Source organism: Pipistrellus kuhlii, unplaced genomic scaffold (genome assembly GCF_014108245.1).
Source record: "Pipistrellus kuhlii isolate mPipKuh1 unplaced genomic scaffold, mPipKuh1.p scaffold_m20_p_1, whole genome shotgun sequence".
Taxonomy (NCBI): Eukaryota; Metazoa; Chordata; class Mammalia; order Chiroptera; family Vespertilionidae; genus Pipistrellus; species Pipistrellus kuhlii.
Genome location: NW_023425404.1, coordinates 30529916 through 30547188, shown reverse-complemented (window position 1 = coordinate 30547188; position 17273 = coordinate 30529916). Strand labels below are relative to the sequence as shown.

Here is a 17273-nt window from a genome sequence, read left to right as displayed (position 1 = left end):
GCAGCATACACCCAGCTCCAATTTCTCAGGTGAGCCAGGCCTGCTTCTCACTGGATTCCAGCACTGATAACCTCCCATCTCCTGTTCAGACACCATCTGGCTACACATCCGGTCAGAAGGCCAGTGGACAAACAGGCTCTATGAGTCCTTCAAGGTGACAGACCCAGTGCACTGTGACTCCAAGAGACTGTCGAGGAGTTTGAGAATGAGAAGGAGCCAGAGGAGGCCCCAGGTAGGTGTGATGGGGAAGGAACGGTCCACCATGGAGGCAAACCCATGGGGACCAAGTTGCCTCCTGCCCTGTTGGTGACACCAGTCACTGAGCCGCAGTATGCACACTGGTGGAGAGGCAATTTAAGGACCAAGGTAGCTCAGGATTGTGTGGTCCAAGAACCTTTTCAAATCTTGAGCCCTCCATTAAAAGGTGGGGGACAATGAAAAGAGAGGGAACATTGAGATCAGAAAAACTCACTTCTACGTCTCTGATCCAGCACTTGCTAACTGTATGGACGTGGGCTCATCCTTTAACCTCGCTGAGCCTCAGGTTGTACATTTACAAATTGACTTCCCTTTCTGACATTTAAAGGACCAGTGGAATGAATGCCTGTAAAGTGAACTGGGCAGCATCATCACCATCAACACCATCAGCATTAGCATCAGCATTGCTTTTTGAACCTGGATGAAACCCACAAAAAGCTGCCAGAGCCTGGAGTGCATACAGGCTCCGTGGGGTTTGGTAGGAATTCATAGAGATCACAGCAGCACTTGAGGCAGTAAGGATAGGGGAAGGAGATGGAGGGCGCCTGAAACTTAGTGGGCTGTACTGCCAGCCTGAGAACCCTGGGGAAGATCCAAAGAAGAGAAGCCTCCAGGCCTGCCCTGCCCTGCCTCGACCTAGAAGAATGTGAAGCCCAGTGGGAAAACCAGGGGGGAATCCTGCCTGGTCAGACCAGAGAACCCGTCTGGAATGGTGCCAAGAGCAGAGCTTTGGGAAACGGAAGGGCAAGTAGAAACAAGAGAGCATTGTCTACTGCTGCCTTCTGCACTCCCCATACTAAGGATCAACCCAGGCTTGTGCTCTTGACCAGAACTGAACCAGGACCATTCAGTTCACTGAGCCAAATCAATTAGGGCTATAATGTATATATTTATGGTTCAAGACAGGGTATTCACACCTGACTATTATTGTTGTGTTCGCTGTTGTCATTTTTTCATTCCACAATGTAAGAGAAAAGAGGTCATTGCCCCTAACTAAATACTAAGGTGTTGCATATTTAAAAATTCTTGCGGCACACGGGTTGAAAATCGCTGGAGTAAAGAATAGAGAAGGAAAAGGTGTTATTTTGTATGTGGTAGTTGTTAGCAATAATGAGGAAATAAGGATAATCAAACTTGCACAGTAGGAAAGTAGCTAAATAAGTTACCCATCACCCTTATAATGGAATATAGGTCCCTAAAGAAAGATATGCACTGGAGAGCACAGAAACCTAGTTAAGATATAATAATGTGGAAAAGCCAGATTACAAAGCAGTATGTTCCATTTATGTAAAAGAGTGTGTGTGTGTGTGTGTGTGTGTGTGTGAGAGAGAGAGAGAGAGAGAGAGAGAGAGAGAGAGGAGAGTGAGGAAGTCTAGAAGGACATTAGCAAAAATGTTTAAAGAAGATGTATTATCTGATTCAGGTACCTTTTCACTTTATTCGTTAACATTCTGTAATATCTGAATCTTTCAAATTAATGTGTTACTTTTGTGATTTAAATAATAAACCAATTCCCATCTTGAAACCAAGAAGGGTTTGCAACCCCAGCCCATCTGTCCCAAGGCCGTGGCACAGGGAGCAGTGGTGTCCAGCAGGGACGTCAGCGTGGAGCTGACCGCCTATAAGTGCGAGGGTGCCCCGCGGCAGGGGGGCGCAGGCCTGGCGCAAGCAGGGACGCAGTCACAGCGCGAGGCCTCGGCCAGCAGCCAGGTTCCGGTAAGTGTAAGGCTGAGGAAGCTGGGCGGGAGGCTGGGAGCCAGGGGTTTGTCTCCCGGGGGGTGGCGGATCCTTGGGACTTGGAAGAGAGGGCCTTAAGGGCAGCCACCTGCAGGAAGACCTCACACTTCAGTGTTTCTGCACAGTCATCTGCATCCTGCCCTCATAACGTTTGCCATACTCACTTCCGGCCGTAATATTTCCTACCTCACGTGTGTATCCCAAAATTACTTTGAACTTACTTGTATTTTAGAAGGACTCTTTTGATGGCTACTGTTAGTGGAAAACTGATATCCTATGCCATAAACAGGCGGTAGCTCTAAGAGTAAAAACAATGAAAAACGATGTTATTAGACTTGTCAGATGTTTCTGCCTGCCAAATCTCGGAGCCTGAAGCTGCACTCCACTGCTCTGCTCATTCATTCTCTCTCTCTCTCTCTCTCTCTCTCTCTCTCTCTCTCTCTCTCTCTCTCTCTCATTTTGTTAAAGGGAAAAAAAAGAGGAGGGATTAGTAAATACTAAAGACATAGAAATTATAATGTAAGGCTTTCTCTTTGCAACCAGAAGGGTTAAAAAAAACAAAACAAAAACATAATAGAAAGGTCTTGGTCTCTCACAGTGTGTCTCCCAAAGTCACCAGAAGGAAGTAGTTCCCATCCATCATGTGGGGAACACAGCATTCCGTCTCCTCAGACAAAGGAGCGACACGGTGCAATGTGGAGAACACCGGACAGGCCCCAGGGGGAGCCAGGCAGGCCGCTGGTGTGCTCTCATATGCAGCTCCCGTTCTGTGAAATGGGGGGTTGGCCTGGACCACAGTAAAGGTCCCTCCTAACTGCCCGAGAGGGAGTTACCACAGGACCCTGTAGCCTGCTTGGGGGTCTGCTTCCCTCACCTCCAGAATTTCACCTCAACAAGTCTAGTCTGCATGCTGGCCGCTGCTTGGACCCCGAGCAGTCAGCCAGGCCTGCTCCCTGTCCCCAGGGGGCTCCGGTCGGCCAGCCACTGGCTTTCTGCCTGGGTCAGCCAAGCAGAGCTTCAAGGAGGAGCGACCACTTCAAAGCAGCTGCACAGGACAGATGCACTGGAATTGGCCGGAGGAAAGGGTGTTCTAAGGGAAGGAACATTTAAGGTCAGGGAATTGTCTAGAGATGTGACAGTTTATCCGGAGGGGCTGGAGACATGTGTCTGGTCACACCCTGAAGCTACTGGGAATGGCCCACAGAGCTGATGGTTAAGTTCCCAGGGATTCTGAGAGCCAGTTATTAAATGCAGACCTTGGTGGGAGCCAAGGTCAGTGTTCACACCAGAAATCAACAGACCTAACATCCAGTAGCGTTGTTGCTGTTGCTGAGGAGTGAGTGAGTTTTCCAGAATATCAGTAATGGTCTCTCCCAGAGGGCACCATGCTCCCTGGAATGGTGGGGGCAGAAAAGGCTATCCCCTTTTAGTGAAGTTGCTCAGGCTGGCAAACGCTTGGTAGCCTCTGAGAAATGCCTGCCAAGCCCTCTCCCAGGGACCATAAGCTCACTGCTGTGCTCCTCGCAGGTCTCTGAGATGACCCCTGAGAACCACCAACTCTGCAACATCAAGGTAAGTGGCTCCGGGACCCCCTGCCCAAGCGCCCCATTCCCCGCGGACTGATTCCCAGGTGTCCAGAGAATGGAACCACACCCTCCGGTCCCAGGGGCACGCGGGGATGCGGGTGGAGCCCCCCTCCCGTCAGCTCTGCACCCTGACATTCCGGGCTCTCCCAGAAGTGAACTCGGACCACAGGGCTTAGACCTGGTTCCAGGCCAGGAGACAGCTGCCTGTGGAGAAAGGGGGTCCTAACGCCTTGGGTTCCAGCTCTCTCCGCACCCACTCACCACTCTCTTTCCTCAAACCTCCCCGGTGCACAGTGCTACATCGACGGCCCTTACGGAACCCCCACCCGCAGGATCTTCGCCTCTGAGCATGCGGTGCTCATCGGGGCAGGCATTGGCATCACGCCCTTTGCTTCCATCCTGCAGAGCATCATGTACAGGTGGGTGGCCTGCAGCAGAGTTCTGAGAGGCCCCTCTCCTCTTCTTCTCCCCTCCCCCCTCCCTTCCCTCCTTTTAGTATCTCCCTTTCCCTTTTCTCTCTTTCCTCCCCTGCTCACACAGCCTCTTTTTTTCAGGTTGTCATCCCTCTCCTTTCTCATAGGGTGGGTTCTGTCACCCCATCCTCCTTCCCTGTCCCCTGCACTGTGCTTCGAGGTCCTAAAAAGTCTCCTACTCATCTCAAATTCAAAACCCCTGCTCCTGCCTCCCATAAGGTACCAGAAGAGGAAGCACATTTGCCCCAACTGCCAGCACTGCTGGATGGAGGGCATCCAGGACGATGACATGAAGCTCCACAAGGTAAGCATGGCCCTCCGCAGCAAGCCTGGGAGGCCATCTGAAACAGGAGCTGGGCCCTCCTGTGCAGGGATAGGGAGGGACAGGTGACCTCTCCCCTCTGGGATCTGCTGGCCACTACACTTCCCCCGGCGCCCTGCATTTCCTAATGCCTCCTAAGTGTCCAGCCCTCCCCCTTCCATCACCCCCATCACCCCTGAGAGATGTTCTGATGACAACATCTCATTAAAGACCAAGGAATTTGAAAGTCAGACAGTCTGGATCCAGTTATAGCCATGATGCTACTAGCCATCATCTGGTGGTGGTTTTTAAAACGAAAACATTTGCCTGTTGAAATTTTATTATTTTGACTAGGCCACTTCAAAGAATTTCTTTATTAAAAATATATTTTTATTGATTTCTGGGAAGAATGGAGAGGGAGAGAGAGATAGAAACATCAATGATGAGAGAGACTCATTGACTGCTGCCTCCTGCATGCCTCCTTCTGAAGATCAAACCCAAAACCTAGACATGTGCCATGACCTAGAATCAAACTGTGGCCTCCTGGTTCATAGGTCAATGCTCAACCACTGAGCCATGCTGGCCAGGCAAGAATTTCTTTAAAAATAAGTACTGTTTCCCTAGCCAGTGTGGCTCAGTTGGTTGGAGCATTATCCCATACACCAAAAGGTTGCATTCTCAGTCAGGGCACATACCTAGGTTGCAGGTTCAATCCCACTCAGGGTGTGTACAGGAGGCAACAGATTGATGTTTTTCTCTCCCTCTGTTCCTTCCCCTCTCTCCAAAAATTAACAAAAACATATCCTTGGTGGATTTCTTAAAATCTATATAATAAAGAGGTAATATGCAAATTGACCCTGATGACCTCACATAAGATGGCTTCCTCCATATGGTAAAAAATGGCCACCCCCATGTGGTCAAAGATGGCTGCCGAATTGTGAGAGGGATGTCCCAGATTGGAGAGGGTGCAGGCTGAGCTGAGGGACACCCCCCAAAATTTTGTGCACCGGGCCTCTAGTAAATAGATAAATAATGTTTTTCTGGCTGTCCTATGCTTAAGATCTCAGTACATTGCTTGCTGTAACAATAGACTTTTATAGAAAATCCTGGCCCAACAGTCAGGAACCTGGGATCCAGTCCCATGCTGCTCTGTGGCCTAGTCAAGGCTCCTCACCTCTGTGAGCCTCAATTTCCCCCTCCTTAAATGGGGATGATAATGTGTACCCTGCTCTTGCCAGGGTAAATATACAGGCCTTGGAGATCAGACATGAGCTGCGAACTTGGTAAGCCCCACCTCAGAACCCAAGGGCCCCTCTCTCTAGGTGGACTTCATCTGGATCAACCGAGACCAGCGGTCTTTCGAGTGGTTTGTGAGCCTGTTGACCAAACTGGAGATGGACCAGGCCAAGGAGCCTCAAGAGGGTAGGAGAGGGACAGAACCTGAGGTGGGTGGGAGTGGATCTGGGTCTTCATGAGAAGGTGTTTAGATTATTCTATTTCTATAAAAAATGTGTGTGGGGAAGAGGTCTGCTTTTATTTTCCACTTAAATGTAACATTTTGTAAAACAAAAAATAAAGGAGAAAAAAATCATTCACAATCCATCCAGCTATCTTGTCTATTCCAGGCATTTTAAAGGATTTCTTTCTGGTATTTTTTATTCATATTTTATAAAAATGTATGCTCTTTTTTCTAATTTCTCTTTTTCATGACATTTCTTTTCATTCAAAATGAGTACTTGTTGAAAATTTAGATTTCTAGGCCTCACCTGAGAACTTCAAAGCAAATTCTCTGGGTGGAGGTCCAAGAACAAACATTTTAACATACTTCTTAGGTGATTCTTAGTCATACCTTTTTTTTTCTTCTTTTTAAAATATATTTTATTGATTTTTTTACAGAGAGAAAGGGAGAGGGATAGAGAGTTGGAAACATTGTTGAGAGAGAAACATCAATCAGCTGCCTCTTGCCACACTCCCCACCGGGTATGTGCCCGCAACTAAGTACATGCCCTTGACCAGAATTGAACCTGGGACCCTTGAGTCCATAGGCTGATGCGCTATCCACTGAGCCAAACCAGTTAGGGCTAGTCATACCTTATTTAAAAAAAAAAAAATTATCCCTACAGATTGCTAGTCCTTTATTCATTTATTTTTATTAAACTTATTGGGGTGACATTGGTTAATAAGATTATATTAGTTTCATGTGTGCATTTCTATGACACATGATCTGTAGATGGTGTTGTGTGCCCATCACTCAAAGTCTAATCATTTTCAGTCACCATATATTTGGCCCCTTTTACATTTTACTACCCCCCACCGTCTTCCCTTTGGTAACCGCCATACTATTGTCTTTGTCTATGAGTTCCAGTTTTATGTCCTACATATGAGTGAAATCATGGTTCTTAGCTTTTTCTGACTGACTTATGTCACTTAGTATAATATTCTCAAAGTCCATCCATGTTGTCACAAATGGCAGTATTTCTTTTCTTATGTCTGAGTAGTATTCCATCCTATCTAATAAAGAGGGAATATGCTAATTGACCCTCACATTGTTGCAAAGATGGCAGCGCCCACAGCCAATAAGTAGGGGATATGCTAATTGACTGTCACACCCTCAAAGATGGCAGCATCCACAGCCACAAGACAATGGCACCTAGTCTCCTCAGCCCCACCAGGGCAGCAGGTGCGCTGCAAGGCTGGGCCCATCCCCAGGCAGGCCTGGCTGCTATGCACACCTGCCTCTGGAGTCCCCCAGTTCCCTCAGCCCCTCAGCCGCCCAGGGCCAGCCTGAAGCACAGACAAGTTTCAGATGACAACTGCCCAGCCACCCAGGGCAGCCTGAGACTCAGGTAACCAGGGCCAGCTGAGGCTTGTGCTGTCGGCAGTGGCAGCAGTAGAGGTGTGATGGGACATTCCCTTCCCCTGATCGCCAGGTTGCCTCCTGACCCTGAGGGCTCCCAGACTGTGAGAGGGGGCAGGCTAGGCTGAGGGAGCCCCCCTCCAGTGCATGAATTTTCATACACTGGGCCTCTAGTAGTATATATGAACCACATCTTGTTTATCTAATCATCTATCAAAGGATACTTTGGTTGTTCCATGTATTGGTCACTGTGAATAGTGCTGCAATGAACATAGAGGTGCATATAACTTTTCAAATAAATACTTTCAAGTTTTTTCAAGAGATTCCCAGATGATTTGCTGAGTCATATCATAAGTTTTATGAGGAACCACCATACTGTTTTCCATAGTGGTTGTACCAGTTTACATTCCCACCAGAAGTGAATGAGGGTTCCCTTTTCTCCGAAACTTCTCTAACACTTGTTATTTCTTGTCTTATTGGTAATAGCCATCCTAATAGGTATGAGCTGTATCCCATTGTAGTTTTGATTTGTATTTCCCTAATAGCTAGTGAAGCTGAGCATCTTTTCATATATCTGTTGGACATTTGAATGTCTTCTTGGGAAAAGTGTCTGTTCAGGTCTTCTGCCCATTTTTTTTTAATTGGATTGTTCATTTGGTAATGAGTTGTATGCGTTCTTTATATATTTTGAATATTAACCTCTTGTTGGAACTATTGTTTGCAAATATCATTTCCCATTTGGTTGATGCCTTCCTGTTTTATTATTATTGTAGTTTCTATTGCTGTGCAGAAGCTTTTTAGTTTGATATAGTCCCATTCATTTAATTTTGCCTTTACTTCCCTTGACCTTTGGGGTCAAATTCATAAAATCTTCTCTAAGACCAAGATCCATGAGTTTAGTACCTACTTTTTCTTCTTTGTAATTTATTGTTTCAGATCTCATATTTAGGTCTTCGATCCATTTTGAATTAATTTTGTATATGAGGACAAACTGTAGTCTAGTTTCATTCTTTTGCGGGTGGCTTTCTAATTTTCCTAGCACCATTTACTGAGGAGGCTTTCTTTTCTCCATCGTGTGTTTTTGGCTTCTTTGTCAAAAATTATTTGCCCATGTAGTTTATTTATGGGCTCACAATTCTTTTCCATTGGTCTGTGTGCCTGTTTTTCTGCCAATACCATGCTGTTTTGATTATTGTTATGCTGTAAGTATAATTTGAAATCAGGTAGTGTGATACCTCTGGCTTTATTCTTTTTTTTTCAGGGTTGCTTTGACTATTCGGGATCTTTTTTGTTTCATAATAAATCTGATAATTTTTTGTTTCTTTAAAAAATGACATCGGGCCCTAGACAGTTTTGCTCAGTGGGTAGAGCATTGGCCTGTGAACTGAAGGGTCCAGGATTTAATTCCAGTTAAGGGCATGTACCTGTACCTCAGTTGCAGGTTCAATTCCCCACTCTGGTTGGAGCCTGTGTGGGAGGCAACCAGTCAATGTTTCTATCTCTCTGTCTCTTCTTCTCCCTTCCACTTTCTTTAAAAATCAATGGGAAAATATCGTCTGATGAAGACAAACAAACAAACAAACAAAAATGACATTGAAATTTTGCTTTTAACATACTTCTCAGATGATTCTTATTCATACCTTTAAAAAATGTTGTTTATGGATAATTTGCATACAATAAAACTCACAACGAATACAATGACATTTTGACAAATTGTGTAACCATCAGCATAATCAATATAGGGAACATTTTTATTATCCCCCCCAAAGTTCCCTCATCACATTTTGCATTAACAAACTTCCTTCAACTTGTAATCCTTAGCAACCACTGATCTGCTTTCTATCACTATAGTTTCTAGAATTTTATAAAAAGATTAATATAATCCATAGTCTTTTCTATGTCACTTCTTTCACTTAACATAATATCTTTGAGATTTGTCCATGTTATTGCATATATCAATAAGTAAATTCCTTTTATAACTGAGTAGTTTTCTATTTTATGATATATCACAGTCTGTTTTTCCATTCATTTGTTGATAGATATTAGAGTTGTTTTCACTTTTTTTTTTTTAGCTATTTTGAATAAAACTACTATACATATGTGCATATATGTCCTTGTGTGAACCTATGTTTTTATCTCTTTGGGGTAAATATTTAAAAGTTGGATTGCTGGGTATGTGTTAAGTTTAAATTTATTAAGAAACTGCCAACTTGTTTTCCAAAGTGGCTGTATCATTTTGCATTTCCATCAGCAAAGGATGAGAGTTCCAGTTGCTCCACAACTTCACCAAAATTTGATATTGGCGTCATTTTTATTTTAGCTGTTCTAGAGGGTGTATAAGGATATTTTAATTTGCATTTCTTTGACGATTAATGATATTGAACATTTTTTTCATATGTTCTTATTTGTTATTTGTACATCTCTGTAAAGTTTCAAATATTTAGTCCACTTTTTAAATTCAGATGTTTGTATTCTTTATTAAGTTGTAAGAGCTATATGCATATTCTGGAAACAGGTCTATTATCAGGTGTGCATTGTACAGATACATTCCCCCAGTCTGTGGTTTGTGTTTTCATTTTCTTAAATTGTCTTTCGAGCACAACATTTTTAAGTTTTTATTATATTCGAATTATCAATTTTTTCTTTTATTCTTCATGCTTTTTCTGTCCTATCTAATATCTTTGCTTTTCCAAGGTCATGAGTTTTTATCTCCTTTTTTATAGCAGCATAGTACTTCATTATTTAGATGTACCACAGCTTTTTAATCCACTCATCTGATGATGGGCACTTAGGTTGTTTCCAAATTGTAAATTGTGCTGCTATGAACATAGGGGTGCATATGTCCTTTCTGACTGATGTTTCTGTTTTCTTGGGATATAGTCCTAGAAGTGGGGTTACTCTGCCATTAGCTTTTTATTGGCTGCTGGGCATTGTGAATTGCATGTTGTTGTGTTCTGGATTTTGTGACATTTCTTTAACTTTATTCTGCTGCAAAGCTGCATTATTTGGGATAATTTGAATCCTTTCAGGACTTGCTTGAACTTTTAGTATGGCGAGTCCAGGACAGACTTTATTATGGGACTAATTTAACCCCAGTACTAAGAAGTTACATCTCTGAGGACTCTACCCACTGGCCTGTGCAGAGTTCTCAGAGGTATAACCTCTTAGTACTGGGTTACCTCTTAGGTCTCCCTACTCTTTCTGGTGGAAACACAAATTATTCCCAGCTCTTTTTGAGCTCCAGGTACTGTTCAGCCTAGTGTTTTCCAGAAAGTTTCTCTCAGACATGTTCAGATGAATGCTTAACCAAAGGCTTAGGGGAACCTTTGTGCAGATTTTCAGAGCTAGCATCTTCCCTCCCTCCTCCCCGACTCTTCGTCTTCCTTTCCTTTCTCTCTGCGGTTGCCTTTCCCCAGTATTGTGCCTGCATACTCTAGTTGTCTTGGCCTCCTTGAACCCCGATTTCTTCTCCTTGCTCAGTGAGACCAGCTCCAGGCTGGGACAATTGCAAGGCTCACTTCATTTGTTTCCCTCTCTTGGCAATTACAGTCTTGCACTACCTGTTGACCATTGTTTTATATATTTTGTCCATTTTTCTGGTTGCTTAAGGTGAGAAAGTAAATATGGTTCTTTTTGTCCAACATACATTTTTAATGTACATAAACAGTTAGTAGAAATGAACATGTGAATAAGCACATATATGTATTGGGGTTGAATGCTCAATATTTTTCCTGATGCAGTGGCAATAAGAATGTTTTAAGAGTGTCCTAAGATAAAGATTAAGCACCTTAGCATATATGAGTTCTTTTACTATTTAGGCCCTTTTTTTATACTTTCATCAAAAATGAATGTTTCAAATGTCCTCCTCCAGCCCCTGCAGTGTGCCCCCACCCCACCCAAGTGTACATTCTGCACTATTCACTAAGCCAGTGCTTCGTATGTATGATGACACGCTTCTCTGGGTTATATCGTAGCCTTCATGGGACTCCTTTGTGGGATGCTGATGTTTTGACCCGTGTCCTAAAGTTAATCTGTTAGCTTCATTACTATTTTTTAAAATATATTTTAATTGATTTCTGAGAGGAAGGGAGAAAGAGAGAGACAGAATCGTCAATGATGAGAGAGAATCATTGATCAGCTGCTTCCTGCATGCTCCACACTGGGGATTGAGCCCATAACCCGGGCATGTGCCCTGACCGGGAATAGAACCATGATCTTCTCCTGGTTCGTAGGCCGATGTTCAACCACTGAGCCATGCTGGCTGGGCAGCTTCATTATTTCTGTTTCATTTTGTTTTACTTGTGGGATAACTTATACAAGAAGGAATGTCTTTAGATCTGTTTCTAATGTCAAGAGAATTGCATGGTGTTTTTGTTTTTTTATTTTTTAATACTAGTTGAGTTTATTGGAATTAGATCTTATTTGGCTGCTTAGCTATCACAAGATTGCCATAAGTAAATTCAAATTTCAATAATAAACATAGTTTATAAGTTCAAGTAATCAAACATCGTTTTCTGCAGGAAACACTCAAACAGATGTAGCTTACTATAGCAAGCATCATTCTAAAGCCTTAAAGCCAAGTCACCAGTCTTTGGGAGATAACTATTAAACCTCTGAAGGTTGCGGTAAAGCTCCTTGCCCTTCCTTGTAAATAACAATTACAGCAAATATTTACATAGCATCAGTTTGTTTTGAATGCTTTTGTGCGTGTCCATTCATTAGAAACTGGATTTTTATGATGTAAGTAAGCAAGGGAAAAGTTTAGGTTTAATTTAAATGTCTAGTTACTGGTATATAAATATTTACTGTTTGCTTCTTCCTGATCCCTATAAACAAAGGCTACCAGCTAGCCCAGTGCTTTCCGTTCTCAAGGCCACTGAGCCAACACCTGTATTACCTCCAATTATGGCCTCTGGTTTTTAATTTCATACTGAGGTTTGAGTTGAAGAATTTGCAATTTTTCATTTTTAATTTCTGTAGCTTACGCTTCAATCATTCTGTTGGGTTTGAATCTTTATCCCATAGTAGCTAAGAAGCTTGGGCACATGATTTCACTGCTTTGCTTCAGTTTCCTCATCTGAAAAATACAAATACAAATGGATTGTTGTGCGGATTAAGTGAGATATCATATAAGCAGCACTGACAACAGTGAGTGGAGCTTAATAACTGCTCAGTAAATATAGTAGCAATGGTAGTAGTAGTAATGGTAGCTGCTCAATAAATTTAATAGTAGGAGAAGTAATAAAACTCAATAAATTAGCAGTAGTCGTATTTAATGGCTATTCATGAATATTCACAAATATTTTAACCAAGCTTTTACTACTGGACATTTTGTTTATTCCTAGTTCTCCACCACCATAAGTAAAGCTGTGATTAACATATATGTGCACATAGTGGGGGCTTTTTTCTCCTTCCTTTGGATGGTTTCCTTAGGAGAGTGGCCCAGAAATGGGATGACTATCTCAAACTCAGCTGTTTGAAGATGGAGAAACTATGTCAGGTCCCTTCCACATGGGGTCTCTTTCTCTCTTCTCTTCCCCTTCTCTGGGATGTGGTGACTTTAGGAGGGTGAGGAGGGTCAGACCTCTCCCAGACAGGCATCCTTTGTAGTACATCGCCCTCCCACACTACCCAGTACTCCTCACATTCACCGATATGTGACATAAAATGTGGTGTCCCTTCTAAGGCCATTTGCATTTCAACAGTGGCCGAGACCTTAGGCCAATGGGAAATGGGGTGAATGATGCCAGATGAAACCATCGAGAACTAGTTGAGAATTGCACAATCCTTTAGACTGGGGGGAGGTGAAGGATGCTGTGATCAGCCCATGAATCCAACAGCCTAGATGGGGCCCTGCCACTTCTGACTTTGTTGGGATGCACAGGCCTTCGTGGTACCATGGAAAATGGTCACATCTGTATGCCTTGTCTGGGAAAACGAAGGAAGGAGCCTGAACAAGAGCTGCCCTCCTGGGAGCTCCCAGGGTCCTGAGGGCCGAGAAGGGTCAGACCTCAGCTAACCTGTCCCATTGCAGGCAGCTAACGGAGGCTGCTCAGACCTGGTGGTCTCCATGATGTTAGCCTGGCCCCCTGACTCCCCTTTCTGTAGCTGTTTCCAACCTGTTCGGCTCAGATCTCCTCCACCTGCCCTCATTTCCCAGCTGGGCACGCAAGACCTGTTGCGTTCTAGCCTCAGAGGGTCCAGTCCCACCTTCTGCTGCTCCTGTTCAAGGATCCTCTGCTCCGGTCAGGCAGTCACCTCATGCCCCACAATCACCAAGTTTGTCGCATCCCCTTGCCCTTGGCTCTGGCTGGTTCCCCTCCTTAAGATGCCTTGCTTTCATCTCCTCTTTGAGTCTTGCCTCTCTTCCAAGACCTTACCCAACCCCAACCCCCCCTGGGAGCAGCTCTACTCCAGCCCTCTTCTGCGTAGCAGTAGCATTTGCCATCATCCTCTCCCTCAACCCTTGGCCCTTTGGTCTCAGTTACCATTTCATGTGTCCCCAACCTGCCTGAGCAGCCGCCATGTGGAATGGAAGGGCACATGCTTCGGACCCCAAGGACGGCCACAATGCCTGGGATTGATTTCCCTCTAGAAACAGAACCCCTGGGTGGTGGTGAGGCTCACATGAGACACGGAATATGAACCAACTCGTGTATGTGAAACGCAGAGCAGGCCCAGCTCAAGCAGTGGGCTCGTTCCTGTTTACAGCACGGGTCACGTGGGGGTCCTGGGTGAGCACGGTGGCTGCAGGTGTGAGTTCCAAACCCTCTTGGTGTCCCTCCAAGCCCCAGGGCGAGGTGGCTGACATTCTGTGCCCATCACAGCTCCTGGCCCTTCAGCGCCACCCTCTCCTCCCACCACTAGGCCGCTTCCTAGAGCTGCACATGTACATGACCTCTGCGCTGGGCAAGAACGACATGAAGGCCATCGGCCTGCAGATGGCTCTGGACCTCGTGGCCAAGAAGGAGAAGAAGGACTCCATCACGGGCCTCCAGACGCGCACCCAGCCGGGGCGGCCTGACTGGAGCAAGGTAAAGCCTGCTGGAGTCACAGCCCCAGGGACCCGTGCGGTTGAGAGCCTGAGTGGGTGCCGGGTAGGTTAGGGCCCAGCAGCCAGGGGCAAAGCGTGAGGCTGGCATCTGGGGTCCAGTCAGGATCGCAGGCCTGGGTCTGGAGGCAGGGGACCTACTCTGGCTCCATCACTGGCTCACTCTACTCCATGATTAGCCTCAGTTTCCCCCTCTGTTTAGAGAGGAAGTTAGCCCCTTTGACTTCCAAGGTCTCGCCAGCTATGACCTCCCAAGCCCCCCCCCGCCCCCTCCACACACACACACACAAATGAACCAGAGTCAGAAGGCCCAAAGGGACAGCATCTGTGTCTTATCCCTTCCTATGCACATGGGGGGAATGAGGCCCAGGGACATAGGATAGTTTGCAGCCTTCCTATTTTATTTCTCGGGTTGGTTTTAGTTTTCTTCCTTGAGTGCTTACCAACGGGGGGGCTACGGTTGCACGAAGTGACCCAGAAAGTACTGCTTTTCCAGTTGCTGCCGACACTCTGGGCCCAGGGAATGGGAGCTGAGAGGGAGCGGCTACCAGTGGTGCTCGGGCACCCAAGAGGACTTTCACAAAGGCAACTCTTAAGCAGAATCTGGGGTGGGTAAGGGTCCCCACTGGGGGAAGAAGCCCGAGTTCAGGAGAGACATTTCAGTGGGGGCGTGGGGCCAGCTGGGGGACAGCACGAGGCTTGGGGCAGCAGGGGGCAGCATGCCGCTCAGGGCTCTGTCATTGTCCTCCAACATGGCAGTTGGGGGGAGGGGAGTGTCTCCCTCTCACACACAGCTCCTTAGCAAAGGCCCGGGTCTCACTTTTCTCTGGCCCATCCCCTCTCTGGGGTGGGGGTCAGGTTATGGGTAGAGCAATGGCTCCTGAAGGAATGGCTGCCACGTTACACTCTCTGCTCTGAAGTCAAGCAGATGAGTCTTGGCATTCTTCTTGGGGACAGACAGATGGCCATGGCTGCCACTGCCAGCACATGGCATTGATGGCTTCAGGTGGGTGTGTCACAGGGTGGGCCCACAGTCCCACCTCTCCTCCCTCTGTTCTTTCCCAACCCCGTGGACTCCAGGTGTTCCAGAAAGTGGCCGCTGAGAAGAAGGGCAAGGTGCAGGTCTTCTTCTGCGGCTCTCCAGCCCTGGCCAAGGTGCTCAAGGTCCACTGTGAGCAGTTCGGCTTCAGATTCTTCCAAGAGAACTTCTAGCCCCGCCTCTCCGAGCCCCGCCCACTCCACCAGCCAGTGAACCATCGCCTTGCACCGTGCGCCTCAGGGACCAGCCTCCGATAGCCACTCAGAGATCAGGAGGCCCCACGGGCAGGTGGACTTCCTGCATAAGGGGGTGGGATGGGAGGTTTCCAGGGCAACTGCTCCTCCAAAAGTACAACAGGGGTCCTTCCTAGACCTGCCTAATCATCACAACCACTCGGGAAACATCTCCCCCACCGCTTTATTATGGACTTTTTCAAATATACAGAAAATTAAGGGAATTGTATAGCGAACAGTGTTATCTGCTTTCTAGATTCCTCAGTTAACATTTTGCTATATTTGCTTTATGACGTATTATCCACCTGTCTTTCCCTCTATCCACCTATCAGTGCACCTTCCTTTTCTGATGCCTTTCAAAGCACACTTTGCTACTCAGAGGACATTTCTTTAAATGTAGATTCCTGGGTCCCACTTCCAGAAATTCTGATTCCGAAGCTCTGGAGATGAGACCTGGGGTGTGTATTTTTTCCAAAATTTATGCCTTAGGGAGAGGTAAGCAGCATATTTTCTTTACGTTTCTCTCTGTCATTGACTTCCCATCATCTCTATGTGTGCCCCTTGTCCTCTCTCTCCCCCCCAAGAGTGTCCCTCCGTGTCCCTCATTGCTCTGCATGTGGGTCTCTCCCTTCCCTCAAGTACTGAATCCTCAGAGAAACAGGATGGAGATGATGCCCGTGTGTCTGTGGGGTCACAGAAAGGCCTTGTGCTGGGGATCAAGCCGGGTTGTGGCTTGAAGCTGAGCTCAGCCACACCCCAGCTGAACGGCCCTGGCAACCTCTCTGGGTCTGTTTCTTCATCTGAAGAACGGGACTGAGGACCTCTCCCAGTCACAACGGAAAGTGAAATGGGACATCACCGTCAGTGCTCAGGACATTCATCTTCCATCCTGTGGTTCCTTATCACTTCAGACGTTGTTGTCTCTGCATCCTCCGGCTGTGTTGTGGCTCCCTCTATCACTGCGTTCCGGCCTCTGTTTGCATCCGTCACTGTCCAGAGACAGCAGATGCAAAAGCTTTCCCAGGAGACACTTTGGGAGAAGAGGCCGTGGGCTTCGGGGGTGTGGGAGGGCTGGCCTCACCTCCTCAGATCTGAGCTGCCCCACACTGCAAGCCCCTGTGAACCCCGCGGCTCCTGGGCAGCCTCCACCTTGTAGCTGGTCTTGCCAGGCTGTCTTTTCTGTGATAGACTAAAACACTCATCCCCCAAATGGTCCTCACGGGGTTGGGATCAGGCACTTGGCAATGGGATTGTAGAATGTGCCTTTCTTTTCCACGGGTTGGGTTGGAGGAGAACAGGAAAAGAATTGAGGTTCTAAAATCCACGTGTTGGACTTGTGACCCAGTGTGTCCAAAGGCTTTCTCTCCAGATATATCCCAGTTGCCCACTAGAGGGCGATGCAGAACCAGGGATCCCAGGAGGAGTTGTTTGCTGGGAAGGAGACTGCTTCCTGAGCGGCAGTGAATCAAAGGCAGGACAGAGACCACCGGGCCTCACCCCAAAGCTCTGGGCTGGAGACAACACCCCCAGGCCCAGTCTCAGGCAGAACTGTTATGGCAAGAGAGTTCATTTTCAAGGTCTCTAGCTGCCAGCTCCTCATACCAACACACAAATGCATGCACACACACACAAACCTGCTGCCATACACACACACACACACACACACACACACACACACCCCTCCCTTGTTGACACCCAGTGACCAGGTTCTGGCCTTCCCTCTTTCCCATCTGCAAGT

The 17273-nt window shown here is 46.4% G+C and overlaps 1 protein-coding gene across 1 annotated transcript in view; it reads left to right on the top strand.

Annotated features, from left to right (window-relative positions):
- The window catches only part of NOX5 (NADPH oxidase 5), a 35853-nt gene extending 19776 nt beyond the window's left edge, over positions 1-16077 (top strand). The window contains exons 10-17 of the mRNA XM_045581082.1: positions 90-232; positions 1822-1974; positions 3523-3567; positions 3876-4000; positions 4274-4358; positions 5678-5777; positions 14080-14246; positions 15344-16077. Of these exons, the coding sequence (XP_045437038.1) occupies positions 90-232; positions 1822-1974; positions 3523-3567; positions 3876-4000; positions 4274-4358; positions 5678-5777; positions 14080-14246; positions 15344-15475 (950 nt within the window). The 3' untranslated portion in view covers positions 15476-16077. The remainder of the gene's footprint in view (positions 1-89; positions 233-1821; positions 1975-3522; positions 3568-3875; positions 4001-4273; positions 4359-5677; positions 5778-14079; positions 14247-15343) is intronic.
- Positions 16078-17273: the final 1196 nt, after the last annotated feature.